We start from the raw sequence: 18,525 nt of genomic DNA, 5'->3' as shown, positions 1-18,525 counted from the left end.
CTTTTTATAGACAATTCTCAAGTGTGTTCTAGATGAAATTCTGCCTACATAAAGTAAAACATGGCTTGCCAGCCTCAGCAAGTCAGTGTAATTGGATGATTTTTCCTAATTAGTAACTAACTTAGCTGGGCTCCTTTCTGTAGGAGGGCAGTTGCCCTCAGGTTGGTGGTTATCTGAGAAATGGGTCTGGGTGGAGCAATGTGTTTCCTTGATACATTTTTAAATTGCGAGTGAGTCATTCTTCACTTGTGTCCTTAGAAGATAAGACTCATCAGTCCAGCACACAGTAAAAATCTGGCTTCATGGTTTTGGGCTATTATGCTAATAGATATTGACGTTTCTGAGACTTTTTCTACTTTTTTTTTTTCCACAGTTCTTTCCACATAAGTAGAGAACAGACTTTTAACTGTTACTCCTCTAAATGGTCCTTCCAATCACTGGTTTTCCCCTCCTTCTTGGCACTGTTTCTAATGGGAAGTTAACTTCCATTTTGGCTGACATGCATCATCTTCTGTTGACACTTAGGTTTGGGGATAGTTGTCTTCTCTTATCCATTTTGCAATTAGGAACACACCCCTAATTGCTGTTACGTGTTGTGGGACTTTGGAAGGACATTAACATATTTCCTGACCCTGCAAAACCTGAGGCAAACCTGGCAGGAAATATTTCCTCTTTTTATTTTATTGTGGTTTAGTTTAGGTCAAAGTTATCAGTAGACTATTTACTGGGTGTGGATTCCCATATATTTATTGAAAACCCTGAATATTTTGGAAATTTTTGAGACATCTGGAATTTGACTTGTGGACAGAATTTCTCTGAATGCTTATTATGGGTGTGAGACTGTTACAGATTCATTTGTTCCTTCATTTAACAAATATTTATTTAAAACCTGTTATGCGCCAGTCACTGTTCTGGGCACTTGGGATAAGTGGAATCATACATTATTTATCTTTTGGTGACTGGCTTATTTCCTTTTTTTTTTTTTTAAGATTTTATTCATTTATTCAGAGACACAGAGAAAAAGAGAGGCAGAGACACAAGCAGAGGGAGAAGCAGGCTCCTCGCAGGGAGCCCGATGTGGGACTCAATCCCAGGTCTCCAGGGTCGTGCCCTGGTTTAGCAGTGCTAAACCACTAAGCCACCGGGCTGCCCATGGCTTATTTCCTTTAGCAAAATGTCTTCAAGTTTCAACCATGTTGTAGCATGTGTCGGAATTTCTTTTCTTTATCAGACTAAATAATGTTCCATATACCATATTTGGTTTATCCACTCATTAGTTGATAGATATTAGGGTTGAGTTCTCCTTTTGGGTGTTGTGAATAATGCTACTACAAACATGGATGTACAAATATCTGTCTTCAAACTGTGGAAGGAGCCTCGGTGTCCATCGAAAGATGAATGCATAAAGAAGATGTGGTCTATGTATACAATGAAATATTACTCAGCCATTAGAAATGACAAATACCCACCATTTGCTTCAACGTGGATGGAACTGGAGGGTATTATGCTGAGTGAAGTAAGTCAATCGGAGAAGGACAGACATTATATGGTCTCATTCAGTTGGGGAATATAAAAAATAGTGAAAGGGAATAGAAGGGAAGGGAGAAGAAATGGGTAGGAAATATCAGAAAGGGAGACAGAACATAAAGACTCCTAACTCTGGGAAATGAACTAGGGGTGGTGGAAGGGGAGGAGGGCGGGGGGTGGGGGTGAATGGGTGACAGGCACTGAGGGGGGCACTTGACGGGATGAGCACTGGGTGTTATTCTGTATGTTGGCAAATTGAACACCAATAAAAAAATAAATTTATTTTAAAAAAAACAAATATCTGTCTGAATCCCTGCTTTCATTTCTCATGGGAATATACCCCATGGTGGAATTACTAGATCATATGGTGATTCTATTTTTAATTTTTTGAGGAATTGCCATACTGCTTTCCATATTAACTCACTATTTTACATTGCTATCACTAGTATACAAGGGTTCCAATTTCTCCACATCATCACCAACCTTTGTTCTTTTCTCTTTATTTCTTTTCTTTTTAAAGATTTTATTTATTTATTCATGATAGTCACAGAGAGAGAGAGAGAGAGAGAGAGAGAGAGAGAGAGAGGCAGAGACACAGGCAGAGGGAGAAGCAGGCTCTATGCAGGGAGCCCGACGTGGGATTCGATCCAGGGTCTCCAGGATCGCGCCGTGGTCCAAAGGCAGGCGCCAAACCGCTGCACCACCCAGGGATCCCTATTTCTTTTCTTGATAGTGGTCATCCTAATGTATATCAGGTGTTATCTAATGATAGTTTCAATTTGCATTTCCTTAATGATTCATGACATTGAGTATCTTTTCATGTACTTGTTGGCCACTGGAGTATCTTACCTAGGGAAATGTCCATTCAGATCCTATGCCCATTTTTAAATTCATGTTGTTTGTTTTTTTGTTGTTGAGTTGTAGGAGTTTGTTATATATTCTGGATATTAACCCGTTATCATTTCATTGTTAAATAGGTTGAATTTATCACTCTTTTTAAATTTTTGATTGTGGTTCTTTTTTGGGGGGGGGGTCTGAAATAATTCTATTTTAGTGCATTTTATTTTTTTTTACATTTTTAAAATTTAAGTTAAATTCATGATTCTTTTATCTAAGAAATGACTAATTCTCCAAGGTCATACAAATATTTTCCTATATTGTTTTCTAAACATTTACTCATTTTGCCTTTCCCATGTAAGGCTTTGGTAGTTTGGAATCATTTTTAAGTATTCTTGTTTTTATTCTTTTTTTCTTGTTTTTATTGTTTGATATAGAATCAAGTTTCTTTTTTTAAAAAAATATGGATAATGATTACTTCAGCATATTTACCAAATGGTACCATCCTTTCCCTGCAATGCCATGTTGTCATAAAGAAAGTGTCCAATGCCTCCTCAATACAATCTTCATATAGGTGAGGGTTCAGTTGGTACTATTTTTCTATTTGTGCCAGAACCATGACATTTTAGTCACAATTGCTCCAAAATATAACATGATATTTGGTAAGGCAAGAACACCAACTCCACACCATCAAGTCAATGTTAAGTCAAATATTCTTTCTCCATTCCTCTTTTATATAAATTTTAAAATCAGCTTTTTTTTTTGAGGGCGTTGTTTTTTTAAAAAATTCAATTCAATTAATTAACATACAGTGTGTTATTAGTTTCAGAGGTAGAGTTTCAGGATTCCTCAGCCTTGTATAACACCCAGTACTCATTACATCAGGTGCCCTCCCTAATGCCCATCACTCAGTTATCCCATTCCTCCCCCACCCCCCCCCCACCAGGAACCCTCAGTTTGTTTCCTATGATTAAGAGTCTCTCATGGTTTGTCTTCCTCTCTGATTTTGTCTTGTTTTACTTTTTCCTGGGTTTGTTTCTTTTAGTAACCAGAATTACACTGTATGTTTTGTTCTTTGATGTGCTTGTTGGAGATGTTCTCAGCCTAGCACGCTCCTTTTATCCATTATATATTCCACAGAATTGTGTCACTATTTGGGTTGCTTCATTCTGCTATTATAATTATGCCCAATTTGTGCACAAACTTGAGCACAGGGGCTGGGATTTGAGGGGAAGAGTGTCAGTTTGAATCCTTTTTGATCTGAGGTGAAGATGTGTGGACTTGGCACACAAGTGAGTAGGTGTCTGGCAGTGCATGATAATTCTGGCAAAAGGGGGCTGAACTGTGGATTTGGCACCACAGGCCAATGACATTGTGTGTGATGGGGATTTGGCTGATTTTGCTCCTGGTCATGAATTCCTTTAAAGATTTTTTTTAATTTTTATTTATTTATGATAGTCACACAGAGAGAGAGAGAGAGAGGCAGAGACACAGGCAGAGGGAGAAGCAGGCTCCATCCACCGGGAGCCCGACGTGGGATTCGATCCCGGGTCTCCAGGATCGCGCCCTGGGCCAAAGGCAGGCGCCAAACCGCTGCGCCACCCAGGGATCCCCCATGAATTCCTTTAACTTTTGTTTTTCTAGGAAACTCAATCTCTCCTTCTACTCTGAATGAAAATCTTGCTGGATAGAGTATTCTTAGCTGCAGATTTTTTCCTTTTAGCACTTTGAATATACCATACCACTCTCTTCTGGCCTGCAAAGTTTCTGCTGAAAAATCCACTGATAGCCTTATGGGGTTTCTTTTGTATGTAATGCTTTCCTTTCTCTTGCTGATTTTAAAATTCTCTCTTTATCATTGCTTTGGCTACCTTATTTACTTTGTGTCTTGGTGCAGACCTTTTTGGATTGGTTTTCTTGGGGGTTTTCTGTATTTCCTGGATCTGGATTTCTTTTTCAGAAAGATTCAGGAAGTTTTCAACTATTATTGCTTCAAATAAATCTTCTGCCCCCTTTTCTCTCTCTTCTCAACAAATGTCATGGAGAAAAATAAAATCAGCTTTTTATATACAATAAGATCCTAAGATTTTCCTTAAATCTAGAAAGATATTTGAGGAAAATTGACATCCCTATGATGTTGCGTATGTCTAGCCAAAAAATTGAGTATTATTTCCATTTATTGAGATCTTCCTTAATGTTCTTCAGTAGAAAGTTATTTTTCCATATGTGCTTTCATATCATTTTCCAGAATAATTTCCAGTTATTTATCTAATATTGTTGTTAAAGATATCTTTTAGAAATCACATTCTCTAGATAAACTTTACTACATAAGAAATACAATTGAGGGATCCCTGGGTGGCGCAGTGGTTTAGCGCCTGCCTTTGGCCCAGGGCACGATCCTGGAGACCCAGGATTGAATCCCACATCGGGCTCCCGGTGCATGAAGCCTGCTTCTCCCTCTGCCTGTGCCTCTGCCTCTCTCTCTCTCTCTCTCTCTCTCTGTGACTATCATAAAAAAAAAAAGAAAAAAAAAGAAATACAATTGATATTTGCATAGTGATTCTGGTCACTTTTGCTACATTTTATTCTTTTCACCCCAGTTTTTGTTTTTTCCAGATTTATTGAGGCATACTGGACAGAGAAAATTGTAATGTATTTAAACTGTACAATGTGATGATTTGATATGTGTATACACTGTAAAATGATTCTCATAATCAAGTTATTATCACATTCACCACTTCACACAGCTACCTTTGTGTGTGTGTGTGTGTGTGTGTGTGTGTGTGTGTGTGAGAATGAGAGAGAGAGAGAGAGAGAGAGAGAGAGAGAGAGAGAGGAAGAGAACTGGTAAGATCTACTCTCAGCAAATTTCAAGAATGCAATACAGTATAATTAACTTTAGTCACCACGCTACATGTTAGATCCTCAGAACTTATTCATCTTATAACTAAAAGTTTGTACCCTCTTGCCATCCTATCCCATATTCCTACCTTCCAGTCCCTGGTAACCACCATTCTATTCTGCATGAAAACATACATCTAAGAGTATAAAGTAAAATATTAAAGTCCTTCCTCACTTTTGTCCTCCCTCCTCTCCCAGGTGACTACTTGACTCTTCCAGATGTTTTCACCCTTCCAAATGGTTTTCTATGCATTTGCACACATATATAGCAGGTAAATACACAAATGCCATACGTGAATCATCTGTGTTATATGCACTGTTCTGTAACTTGCTTTGTTTACCTTACATAATACGCCACAGAGCACAAATAGGTGCCTAATGTGGCAGAAGCTGTTGGTTGACCCCCAGTTTTTAACTGGGCAATGGCTGCCCACAATAAAGACTACTTTCTCCAGCATTCTTTGCAGCTAGCTGTGACTATGTCCTTAAGCTAACCAATGTGATGTAAGTGGGAGAATATGTGGCATGTTCTAGAGACTTTAAGAAGAAGTTGACACAAGTCTTTGTCCCATCTTCTCACTTTCCTTTATCCTGTCAGCATGGGTGTGATGGCTGAATTGGATGGTTGAAGCTTCATCTTGGACCATGCACCAGGGCCACATCCTGGCTCTGGTAGAGTGGGAAGCTGCAAACATCTTGGGTTTCTGATGATGTTCTTGTGCAAAGATGTCATCCTAGCCCTGAATGCTCTATCTCTGGAGTTTTACGTGTGAAAGAAATAAACTTCTAACAGTGTAAAGTCCTGTTATTCTGTTACTGTTACTCAGAGCAAAATCTAATATTAAGTAATTTGTTTAACCACTAGCTTATTAAGGGACCTTCAGATTGTTTTCAGCTTATTGCTATTATTGATAAGGCTGAACTTACATTTTTCTTTAGGATAGATTCCTTAAAATGTTTTTGCCAGTTCTTTTTGGTCAAATTTATTAATTCATCCTTTTTAGCATACAGTTCTTTAAGTTTTGACAAACGCATGGTCATGTAGCCACTACCACAGTCAAGATATAGAACAGTTCCCTTACCCCCTCCCTAAATTCTTCTGTATCCCTTTGTAGTCAACCTCTGCCCATAGCCCCACCTCTAGGCAAACATTGATTGCTTTTCTTGCCCATTTATCCTTTGTGTCTGACTTCTTTACTTAGCACTAATACAGTTGAATGCATTCATGCTGCTGAGTGTATTAAAAGTTTGTTAATTTTTATTGGACAGTTTTCCCTTTTTATTTTTGATATACCACAGTTTGCTTATCCATTCACTAGGTGAAGGACATGAGTTGTTTCCAGTTTATGATGAATATGAATAAACCCGCTATAATATTCACATAGAGGCTTTTTTTAATGTGAATGTAAGTTTGATTTTATTTAATACGAGGGAGTGGGATTGCTGGGTCATATATACAGATGTATGTTTAATATTTATTTATTTATTTATTTATTTATTTATTTATTTATTTATTTATTTTTTCATGAGAGACACACAGAGAGAGAAAGAGAGAGGCAGAGACACATGTAGAGGGAGAAGCAGGCTCCATGCAGGGAGTGTGGGACTCAATCCCATCTCTAGGATCACACCCTGGGCCAAAGGCAGACGCTCAACCACTGAGAAACCCAGGGATCCCAGATGTATGTTTAATATTACAGGAAACTGGGGCAAAATGTTTTCCAAAGTGGTTGTAGCATTTTGTATTTTCATCAACAATGAATGAGAGTCATAGCTGCTCCTTATCCTTACCAGCACTTAGTATTGCCAGCTTTAAAAATATTTTTTTGTGTGTATTCTAATAGATGCGTGGTAGTATCTTGCTGTGGTTTAAATTTTCATTTCCTTAATGACTCATAATGGTGAACATCTTTTCATATGCTCATTTGCCATTCATATCTCTCTCTTGGTGAGACAGCTGTTCAGTTCTTTTGCCTGTTTATGTATAAGATTTGTTTTCTTACTATTTTTTAAAGATTATGTTTATTTATTCATGTGAGAGACACAGAAGGAGAGATGCAGAGACCTAGGCAGAGGGAGAAGCAGGCTCTATGCAGGGAACCCGATGTAGGACTCAATACGGGACCCCAGGATCACACCCTGAGCTGAAGACAGTTGCTCAACTGCTGAGCCACCAGGCATCCCTGCTTTCTTACTATTGAGTTGTGAATATTCTCTATATATTCTAGTTGCAGTACTTTATCAAATAGATAACTTTCAAGCATTTTCTCTAATCCATGTCTTGTCTTTTCATTTTCTTGAATAATGTCTCTCAAAGAGCACACCTTTTTAATTTTGATGGTGTCCAAATGAATATTTTTCTTTGAAATCATGCTTTGGATGTCATGTCTAATGAATTTATGCCTAAACCAGAGTTATAAAGATTTTTCTTCTATAATTAAAAAAATATTTTGAAATATTTATAGACTTACAGAAAAGTCCAAAAGTCTATGAAGAAATATTCAGGGAGGTTCTGTACACCTTTCACCCAGGCTCCCCAATATTTTTTTTTAAGATTTTTATTTATTTATTCATGAGACACAGACAGAGAGAGAGCGAGAGAGAGAGAGAGGGAGGGAGAGGGAGGCAGAGACACAGGCAGAGGGAGAAGCAGGCTCCATGCAGGGAGCCCGAGGTGGGACTCGATCCCAGGACTCTAGGATCACGCCCTGGCCTGAAGGCAGGCGCTAAACTGCTGAGCTACCCAGGGATCCCCAGGCTCCCCAATGTTAACATCTTAGATAACTGTAGTACAGTATTAAATTCAGGAAATTGACATTAGTACAATTCATAGTGTTTATTCAGATTTTGCCACTTATATAAACATTTATTTGTGTGTGTGTGTGTACGTGTGTGCAAGTGGATATGTTGTAGCTCTATGCAATTTTACACATGTGTGGCCTCATGCAGCCACTACCATAATCAAGATACTTAACTGTGCCATTTTCATAAGACTCTTATGCTAACCCTTTTACAACCACACCTGCTCCTCCCTCCCAATCTCTAACCTCTGGCAACTATGAATCTGTTCTCCATCTCTGTAATTATTTTATTTCACAAATATTACATAAATGCAATAATACAATATGCATTCTAATGGATTTGTCTATTACTTCTTTCCACTCTATTAGATTTTGCTTCATGTGTTTGGGAGAGTTTTTGTTTTACATATTTAGGATTGCTTTGTCTGATACTAATACAGCCACTCCTGATTTATTAAAAGTAAATTAATTTTTTAAAAAAAATGGAGGTATAATTGACATGTAACATTGTATTAATTTCATGTGTAAAACATAATGATTCCATATATGTGTGTATTATAAAATGATCACCACAGTAAGTCAAGAACATCCATCACCCCATGTATTTACAAAGTAAAAATAATTTTTTTGGATTAATGTTTGCATGATATATCTTTTACCATTCTTTTACTTTCAATCTACCTGTATTTGGTATGTTTGAAGTGAATCTTGTAGATAGCATTTATGTGGGTTGCGCTCTAGAGAAACACATGCACATGTAGTAGGTGCCATGTACAGAATGTTTATGGTAGTATTATTCATACTAGTCCCAAACTGGAAGCAATTCAACAGTAGAATGGATGAATTGTGCCAAATATTTAAAAAGTTTTGCCAAGCTGGGAATTATATAATGGTATCTCATGTGGTTTCAGCTTCTATTTCTCTGATTGCTAGTGAGGTTGAACACTTTCATACATTTATTGGCCATTTAGGATTTCTATCAGCACATTGAAGATATTCTTCTACTGTCCTTTGGATTCCCATTGTTGCTGCTGAGAAGCTGGCATTCATTCTTGCTGCCACTCACTTGAAGGTAAACATTTCTCCGCATTTGCCTGATTTTAAAGATATTCTATTATCTTCATTGTTTTGTGGTTTCACTATGACTTATCCATATGTGAATTTTTTTATCTTGTCTTCAGCTTTACTGTGATCTGATTCCTGTACAGTTCATTTTATTCCAATGCATAGGACTTCTTTAATCTGTGAACTGGTGTTTTTCATTAGTTCTGGAAAAATTTTAGCTCTTTATCTCTTCGGATATTGCTTTCCTCCAATTGTCTCTGTTTTATCCTTCTGGAGGCCATTCTGGAAGCTATCTTTCTGGAAGCTATTATGACTTTAATCCAGTTGCTAGGGGTAGATCCAGGGCCTGTTCTGAGGGCCTGAAGCTTACTCAATTTTTGTTCCTCAGATGGTAGTGCTAGCAGAAGTACTATAGGAATTGAAAGGCAAACCTATATTTGAATGAAATGTGTTACTTTTGTTAAGGAAAATTTGTTGTTCCCTCCTAGATAAAGGGATTCAGCAGAATCATCCTGACAGCATATGGTTAGTTTTCCTTCTAAAAAAAGTTTCTATGGAATCTTCATTAATATATTTAGTTTCTATGTCTGCTGATGGCAGGTCAGTAACTTGACCAGCCTTAGAGAGATGGAGTCTGAGCTATAGCCTCCATATTTGTCACAATGGCCACTTTGACAATGGGCTCAGTGTGCAAGCATTGAATTGGGGAAGAGGGAGGTTGGCTGACCTCCACAAGATGAATCAGCTTGTCCACATAGTTGTGGAGCTCTTTCTCTGGAGTGTTCTGTAGAGTGCATTGAAATGAGTTATAAAGAGCCATATGCCTTGTGCTCACTCCCAGGGGAATGCAATTCTCATAAGTATGGAGTTGTCATATGTGAAGATTTTTATAGGAATTGTGCAAAAATAAAATTTATAAAAATTCTTGTATATAAGGAGCACAGAGCAATACTAAAAACAATAAATATGTTACATTACCCATTACATTCCTGACAGAAGGAGATTTTTGTCTTTAGTAGGCATCAGTGAAAATGAATTCTCCACAATTTTACACATTTGATGACTAAAAAGATTTTTCCATAGATGAGCTTCTGTTCCACACACTTCATACCTTATATCTCTTCTGTTATCTACATATTTCTGGGCCTGGGTGTTATAGGATTTGTTCATATCACAACTTGCAACCTTGTACCTTTATAATATGATACTGCATGGGCACAGTGGGCAGTAGGAATATTCCTGGAAGCCTCCCATGGAAATGATGAGAACGTCATTAATATATTCCATCACACTCATTTTAACTTCCTCTTGACTTAGGGTGACTTTATGTGTAAATGCCAAAATAGGTCAGTTCACATCTGCTAAAACATCTGGTTAGTAGCATCCTTAACTCTCTCTCAAATGTTACATTTGCATAATACATTGTATTATGCAATACAATGCAATACATTGTATGGTCACCCCATCTTAGACATGATAGATCACCCCCAGACATGAGGGAAAGAGTGATGGAGGAGAAATTGGAGTGGAAAGAGATAGGGAGACTTAATTGATGGTGCTAAAATTATCTTAGTTTTGCAAAAGTTTTAAAAAAATGACTCTATAAACATAATGCTAGGGCCTTTCCTGCACTGATGAGGGATCTGAAGCTTATGCATTAGTGTCATGGTAAATTCACCCTGCTCTCAGCTTTATCTCTCAGACTGGTTCACCATCATACTTGGTTCTTCTAAGTCCTGAATCCCTCCTGGATTCTAGAGAGTCAATCAGTTCCTTGAACATGTATTTTTGTTGTTGTTTTTGAGAATTCTTCCACTATTCTGAACCAGTAAGCTTTCTCCCCTGGGGTTGGAGCAGAGAGATGAATGTACTACAAAATGGAAAAATAGCTATCGAAATTCAAATTCAACAAACTCATGTTAACTGAACACCCATGCAGACTGGCCATTATAAGGGTGAACAAATCCTAGTGATCAACGGGAATACTCTTCTTTTCCATCCACAAAAGCCCAAGCCCAAGGAGATTTAGTTATTTATATGATTGATCAGGGGCCGATTTGGGACCAGAGATTAGGTCTGGTGCTCTATCCAATTTATCTAACCATGAATTGAAGTAAATGTGACTGTGTGAGGCACTTTATTTTACCAACCTACCCTTAGTACCTTCACGTTGGGATCAACTGCTGTAGAAATTCAAAAGCACCAGATTCATCAGAAATAATTTGCAACAGAAAAATTTTTAATGAGTGCCCAAAAAGTACCCTGAAATAGAAATAAAATAATGAGAACAAGATTTTTCTTACTCCTGAGAAGGATTACATGGAAAGAACATGAGAAAAAGAGGAGAAGGAAAACAAATTCTAACCCTTGCATTTTTAAGAACAGAAATGAATTATTTCCTTGGGTTATTTGGCCAGTGGGATTTTGCAAAGGCAGGCTCTGTTTGTTTTTTTTTTTTTTGTTGTTGTTGTTGTTTGTTTGTTTGTTTTGTTTTTTTAAAATAACTTGTTTTCTCACTATGGTGCTTTAGAAGACACTCGTTGCTCCATTGTAATGTTGCTTATTTTAGAGGATTTTTCTTCAACTGAATGGACCCTCAATGAAAGGACATTACCAAGTTGATCTAGTTCCTCAACCACTGTTTTGACAACAATTTCTTCTTTTGAGTCTAAAATAAAATAAATGCAAATTTAGTACTCATTCTTAATAGGCTGAAAGGTACTTAGTCACAATGGTATGCTTCTAAAAAATAGTGTTTGCAAGTTTGCAGTAAATTGAGATATAAGACTGTGTTTGAAGACTGCTCAGCAAGGCCCAGAACTATCTTATATTTATTTACTACTGTCTTTTAGAACAATGAGTGTTTGAAAGTTTAAGTAAAATGTAGATTAAAGCAACCTAATTATCAGGTCAGTACTGGCCTGAGGCAAGTAATGTCTTCTTTTAAATGCCAACTTGGCCTACTTTTGTGGTTTAAAATACAGTAGCTCTTTCACCAAAGAATTGAAACTGGGAAAATAATAGGTTCTAGGTAAGAAAAATGTTTGGGGATTGAGTTTCCATTTCAGAAATTTCACAATGCCTGTTCTACAGGAATATAAAAATGCAACCATTAAGAAGCTGTCATAATGGGGCACCTGGGTGGCTCAGTGGTTGAGCATCTGCCTTTGGCTCAAGGTGTGATCCTGGGGTCTTGGGATCGAGTCCCATATCGGGATCCTCTCAGGGAGTTGGCTTCTGCCTCTGTCCATGTCTCTGCCTTTCTCTGTGTGTCTCTCATGAATAAATAAATAAATCTTTAAAAAAAAAAACCCAGCTGCTATAATGACCCCTGATTTCTTCATTCACTGCAATTAACCTTAGAACAATTTGATTTAGTTTACAAATTAGCGACTTATTTAATAAAATTGCTAGAGTTGAAAAGATTTATACCAAGTAAAAAAACCTTCTGTACCTTTGACTTGATTTTCAGAATGTATGGGCCCACGTCCTTTTGATTTGTAGCATGTGGACTTGCTTTTTCTGTGAAGAGAAGAGTAATTGTTGCATTTTTTTTCTTTCATGAGGAAGCTCACAAATAACTGAATCGGGAATAAAAGTTTTGGAGTTCTGGTTTCCACAGGGTTCAATTCCTCTTATGTTTAAAAGACATATAAGTAAGCTTTCCATGACCCCAATATAGTGAAGGGAGAGAGTAAATGAGTGTTTATGGTCAGAAATCCCCTTGTGACCAGCTATCTCTTTTGTCTCACTATCTGGGGACTCCAGTTTCTGACTCTGACTTTTCAGTGAGTCATCTGGCCAATGAAGATGTTCAGGATGCCACAATGCAAAAGGCGGTGGGCTAGGTGCTGTAGAAAATATAGAGTGATGATGCAATCAGTTTACACCACTGAAAATGAAGTATAGTGTAAAAATTTAGCCGGAACATGGCATGAAATGTATAGTGGAAGAAGTGAATAATGAATGCTGTAATGAGCACTTTGTTCCAAGGAGGGAGCATCATTGTTGAGTTCCTATGCAAATAGATTGTAGAGGGCTGACACTAGCCTTGGTAGATGCAGGAGATGGTATGCACTCCTGCTATGGACCATGGGCAAGCATTTAGTGGTAACGGACACTGATGATTACCCAGTACCTTCTGCGTGCAAGCCACTCTCATGACCACTTTACCTACACAGTGAAGCATTATGGTCGTGAACACAAAGTGTGGTTTTGGTGTCATCACAATCATACCAATAAGGAAACTGGGATTTAAAGAGGTTAAGCCATGTGTTCACATTCACCCAAGGCTACATTTCCAGGGCTGTTGCTCTTGGCTACCAAGCTATGGTGACTTCGCCAATGAAATAGTCATTGTTCATCTTTCATATGAAAATGTAATAGCTCACCTCATACAGGGTGCACATGTGGTCACTAGTGAAGCACCAATAATATAGAGTGTGTTGTTAAAGGAAATGTGCTCCAACATTAAATCACAGAATCACTCCCCCTGGAGTACAGGGATTACTTAACATTGGGTATTTAAGTGTCCTATGTGTTATTGTAGACACACACACCTCACATACTTGGACATTTGATATGGCTGCCTGTTTTCATTTAACTTGGATGCAATAATAAATTCCTGAGACCACAGATGAATATGATCCTTACAGTAGGAAGTTCTAGGATGTGATACTGGTATACATGGATTCCAAGAAAATCTAGTTGATGTGAGATGATTTTTTTCACAAGTTAGTATTTACCTTTCTTCTCCATCTATTAATTTGCAATACGTTTCTATTTCTTTTTCTAAAAATATTTTGATGTCAAGGAGCTGTTCATACTCCAGCTTCTGGCCTTCTGTCTCTGTGCGAATCTGTTGCAGTTCTTCCTCCATAGATCCAATCTGGTCCTGAATTTGCTGGAGCTGGATGCAGTAATTGCCTTCCGTTTCAGCCAGGGAGCATTCATAGGAATGTTTCTGAAGGAAGAACAAAGCAAGGTTTGTGTGGGTAACAGATAAATGGCATGTTCATATTTGAAACATTCTCAAGATGGAAAGAAGCATTTGAACAAAGTCTAAATCTTTTCAATGGAAAAATTAGTGTAAGCCAGCATTCTTTAAACAAACAAACAAACAAAACAATTTTTCTCCCCATTGGGAAAAGTTTTGGGATTGTTAAGTCAGAAGTCATGTTTAGGGACAATGTTCTTATGATCTACCACATTTTATACACATTTAATTATATGTGATTAGTTATATACACTTTGTTAGAAGTACATTTATCTCTTTACATGCACACACACACATTCAAATCAGTGGGGACTCCTACGAACCGTAGCCATGACCGACTGAAGTTCTATTTCCAAAGTTTGCAGATTGCGTTTCAGCTCCGTCAGCTCATTCCTAGCTGTGGTGGCCGCTCCTGCATCATCAGAAATCTGCTGTTGCAGTGAAGCACTCTGTAGCATAATCATCAGAAGGGTTAGTGACCAGCTCAGTGGTCTACCAACCGAGCCTGTGGTGTGTGCTTTGCCATAGACATACCTTCTCATTGAACCAGGTCTCCACGTCCCTGCGGTTCTGCTCGGCCAAGTCCTCATACTCGGCCCTCATGTTGTTCAGCAGGACCGTGAGGTCCACACCTGGGGCTGCGTTCACCTCCACATTCACATCCCCGCCCGCTGCACACTGCAGGACTTTCATTTCCTGGAAAAGGGATCAGTATTAACACTCAAGGTAGAATTTTGACCAATATTCCCACTCTGCTCTGAAGTGAACAGTGGGCCTGAGAGGAACGAAATCAGATACTATCTGAAGCCACCTGTGGGGTCCCTCACCGACTCGTGATTTTTTTTGAGGTACGCCAATTCCTCACTGAGTGTTTCAAACTGTATCTCCAGGTCAGTTGTACAAAGGGTCAACTCATCCAGAACCCTGTGAAGACCATTGATGTCGGCCTCGACGCTCTGGTGTAGAGTAAGTTCGTTTTCATACCTGAAAGGTTAGTAAAGTGTTTGAGAATTGTAATCTCAGGCAGGTGCAAAGCCTAACTTTCTCCAACATCTCATATACCAAAAGACAGGATGTTCTGTCCATGCTTCTGAAACTTACCGCATCAGCAAAGAGATGATACACTTTGGAACACCTACTGATTAGGGTGATTGTTTTGGAGGAGTTGTGCCTTCAGTTTTTATCATCCACTGTGCTTTGTAGTTAAATCAAAATGTTTAAAATTTATGATAGCTCTTTTTGTAAGGGCACATTTAATTTCTTCAGTTATTTAGTCTCATATCTCGGTTTTTAAAGCAAAAGGTCTGTTTTTTTACTCCAACTGTAGTATTTTACCTTTATTATAATTAATTACGTTATTTTCACCTACTTCAGCCTGAAGTCATCAGCAGTCAGTCTGGCATTGTCATTTTGTAGTATAATGCTGGAGTTACCGGTGGTCACAGAAATAATCTAAATAGGATAGATTGTGCAAAATAGTTAGGTGCTGATAGTTAAGGGCGAGTCCAGATTTCAATGTGATTCTTATCTTCGCAACCCATCAAGTATCTGCTTTAGTATCATTTTTTTCTATGTGAAAGGAATCTGGCTTTTTCTTCAGATAACGAATAGCCAGAGCTTAAGAGGCAAAGTAAAGTATAAGTTTTTACAATTACAGATACTTTTATACTCTTGATAAAAAAAATATGAGCTAAATATAAGATCAACAAGGTGGTTATATGTTTTGAAACTATTTGTCTTTAATTACATAATTTTTTTTTCCAAGACACTGCTTTAAGCACTGGGAATGGAGAGTGAGCAAATTCTACATGATGTAAAAAAACTTTAAAAAAATATTTTATTTATTCATTCCTGAGACACACACACACACACACACACACAGAAAGAGAGAGAGAGAGAGAGAGAGAGAGAGGCAGAGGGAGAAGCAGGCTCCATGCAGGGAGCCCGATGTGGGACTCAACCCCAGGTCTCCAGGATCAGGCCCTGGGCTGAAGGTGGCGCTAAACCGCTGAGCCACCTGGGCTGCCATCATGTCAAAATTTTAAACACTTTATATTTTATATTTTGTCTCTTTTAGGTTACGTACACCCAACGTCTATAGTAAAAGTATGGAAGTCCATATTTCTTACCTGCTTTTTAAGATCCTCAATGATAGAGAAATATCTAGTATAGTCATGATCTAGTCCCCGGCAAGAACCAGGCCCATATTTCTCATACCAGGCCTTGATTTTCTGCTCTAGGTCTGCATTGGCCTCCTCCAGAGCTCGTACATGGTCCAGGTAGCACGCCAGGCGGTCATTGAGGTTCTGCATGGTCACCTTTTCATTCCCAGAAAGGAGGCCATGCTCATTTCCAAGAAAACCAGCACAGACATCCCCACCACCATGATAGAAACCTCCTCCAGAAGAAATGCTCCCAAGAGCACAAGAAATGTTACTTCCTGCTCCAGATCCACGGCACACATTCCCAGCTCCAAAGCCTGGACCGCCACCAGACAGCCACCCTGGGCTAGCTCGTGAGCAGACTCTCCTAGATCCACTAGAAAGTTGAAAAGACATGGTGACAGTACAGTGGAGCAACCCTTTCTCAGCAAGGAGCAAAGCAAAAGCACACCATCCATAGAAGTGAAGAAGTGATCTCCATTGGCCTTTTATAGGTCTCAGTAGGTTCTTTCAGTCTTGACTTTCAATCTGTAATAAAATGTTACTTGCTCCCTAATTGTTATTTTTCATAATTGGATGATTTTTAATTGTGTCCAGTCTGTAGGTGGAAAGGCGCCCCAAGGGTCTGTTGATCTATGAAAAGGTGCCTGGCCGAGTAATACTAAATCATAGTTTCAAAGGTCAATATTAAATGTGAGTAAACATACATCTTTTTGACCTCTGGAAGAGAGTCTAGTTTTTTTTTCCTCTAGATAATAAAGAATAATTCACATGAGAAATCTCCACTGGTTTTTTCCTGCAAATGTTGATGGAGTATTTCTATTGTTCATGCTTTATTGGGCATTTCCTTTCTTATTAATATTAGATGCTCTCAATATACAGTGATCTGTTGGTAGTGGGAATTTTTTAATTGATTTTTTAAAGCTGAAACAGAAGAGAAGTCCTGCAACACTGCTTATGAATTTAACTGAAATTAATTAATATGTGGTGGTGTCAGGAAACTATTTGTATTGAGATTTCTTGGCTTAGTCTAGGAGAGTATCCATTCAACAAACTTCTAAGTTTCTAAATACTTCATTTCTCTACCTCAAAAATATTGTATACTGCCTTTTAGCTTAATTTATGTATTTTAAGTATTCAGAATTATTTTGGAATTTCCTATTGATAATTAAGGAGTAAGATATATGAAGGAGAGACATGTTTTCATCCCTTCTTAGGAAACCAATAATTATGGTACTTGAGATGAAAGATTAGTTGTTATAGGTAAGCAGCCTCTTCGTTCTCTTTTCTTAATGCCCATGGGAAGTCGTCCCATTTGGTTGTGCTTCATTTCCCTCTTGGGCAAATGAAAATAATAACACTGAATGTTGGGTAGTTTAAATAATTAGTGACTGTAAAACAGTCTGAAGGGCACAAACATTTTGTAAATGTTAATTATTTAAATTATTATAATAAAGTGAACATGTCAGACAGGGTCAAGTCTCTATGATTTATAATGGTACAAATTGATTAGTTACTGATTATGGGTTTAGATTGTTTTGAAACTTTTTTTTTCTGAATGAGATTTTTCAATGCTCTGAGTATCAAATAGTTTGGAAAACACCCAACATTATTGCTCCTGAAAGATAGATAATAATTGGTGGGCCAGAATGCCTGGATTTTTTTGACCAAAATATTTTAAGATAATTAATATAAAACTGTAATTCAGACCATCTCAACAGTTTCAGAATAATGTGTGATAAGAGATACAGTTTATATTTAAAGAATTGTTTTTTTTAGATTTTTATTTATTTATTCATGGGAGAGAGAGAGAGAGAGAGAGAGAGAGAGAGAGAGAGAGAGGGAGAGACACAGGCAGAGGGAGAAGCAGGCTCCATGCACGGAGCCCAATGTGGGACTTGATCTCGGGACTCTAGGATCACACCCTGGGCTGAAGGCAGTGCTGAACCGCTGAGCCACCAAGGCTGCCCTAGAGAGTTGTTATTGATTTTGTTGTGACTTGGTCACAATTTTAATCTTTTGCCCAAATTTCCATGAATAAAACAAGAAAAATAGAATATGGGGTCAGTGTAATAGTTTTGAAGTCCAGAGACTTGTACAAGAAGTATTATGAAGCTGCAAAGTATTATTAATGTAATCTACTTATCTCTAGGTATTTTATAAATACTAATTAACTTGTAATCTTTTGTGGAACAAGTTAAGCATATATTATCAGAACCATTTCGGGGATGAGTTG

At 37.9% G+C, this 18,525-nt stretch overlaps 1 protein-coding gene across 1 annotated transcript; it reads right to left on the bottom strand.

Annotated features, from left to right (window-relative positions):
* Positions 1–11,349: 11,349 nt before the first annotated feature.
* LOC129515830 (keratin, type I cytoskeletal 26-like) lies at positions 11,350–16,758 on the bottom strand. Its single transcript, XM_055334904.1, has 8 exons — positions 16,257–16,758; positions 15,497–15,579; positions 14,955–15,111; positions 14,662–14,823; positions 14,451–14,576; positions 13,877–14,094; positions 12,586–12,653; positions 11,350–11,799 (listed from the first exon to the last, which is right to left on the bottom strand). The coding sequence occupies exons 1-8, from the start codon at positions 16,683–16,685 to the stop codon at positions 11,648–11,650; spliced, it is 1,395 nt and encodes a 464-aa protein (XP_055190879.1). The 5' UTR covers positions 16,686–16,758; the 3' UTR covers positions 11,350–11,647.
* Between the last annotated feature and the right edge of the window lie 1,767 nt (positions 16,759–18,525).

Source organism: Nyctereutes procyonoides, unplaced genomic scaffold (genome assembly GCF_905146905.1).
Source record: "Nyctereutes procyonoides isolate TBG_1078 unplaced genomic scaffold, NYPRO_anot_genome, whole genome shotgun sequence".
NCBI classification, from domain to species: domain Eukaryota; kingdom Metazoa; phylum Chordata; class Mammalia; order Carnivora; family Canidae; genus Nyctereutes; species Nyctereutes procyonoides.
The sequence above is the reverse complement of the archived record's forward strand: the minus strand, read 5'-3'. Positions and strand labels throughout refer to the sequence as shown.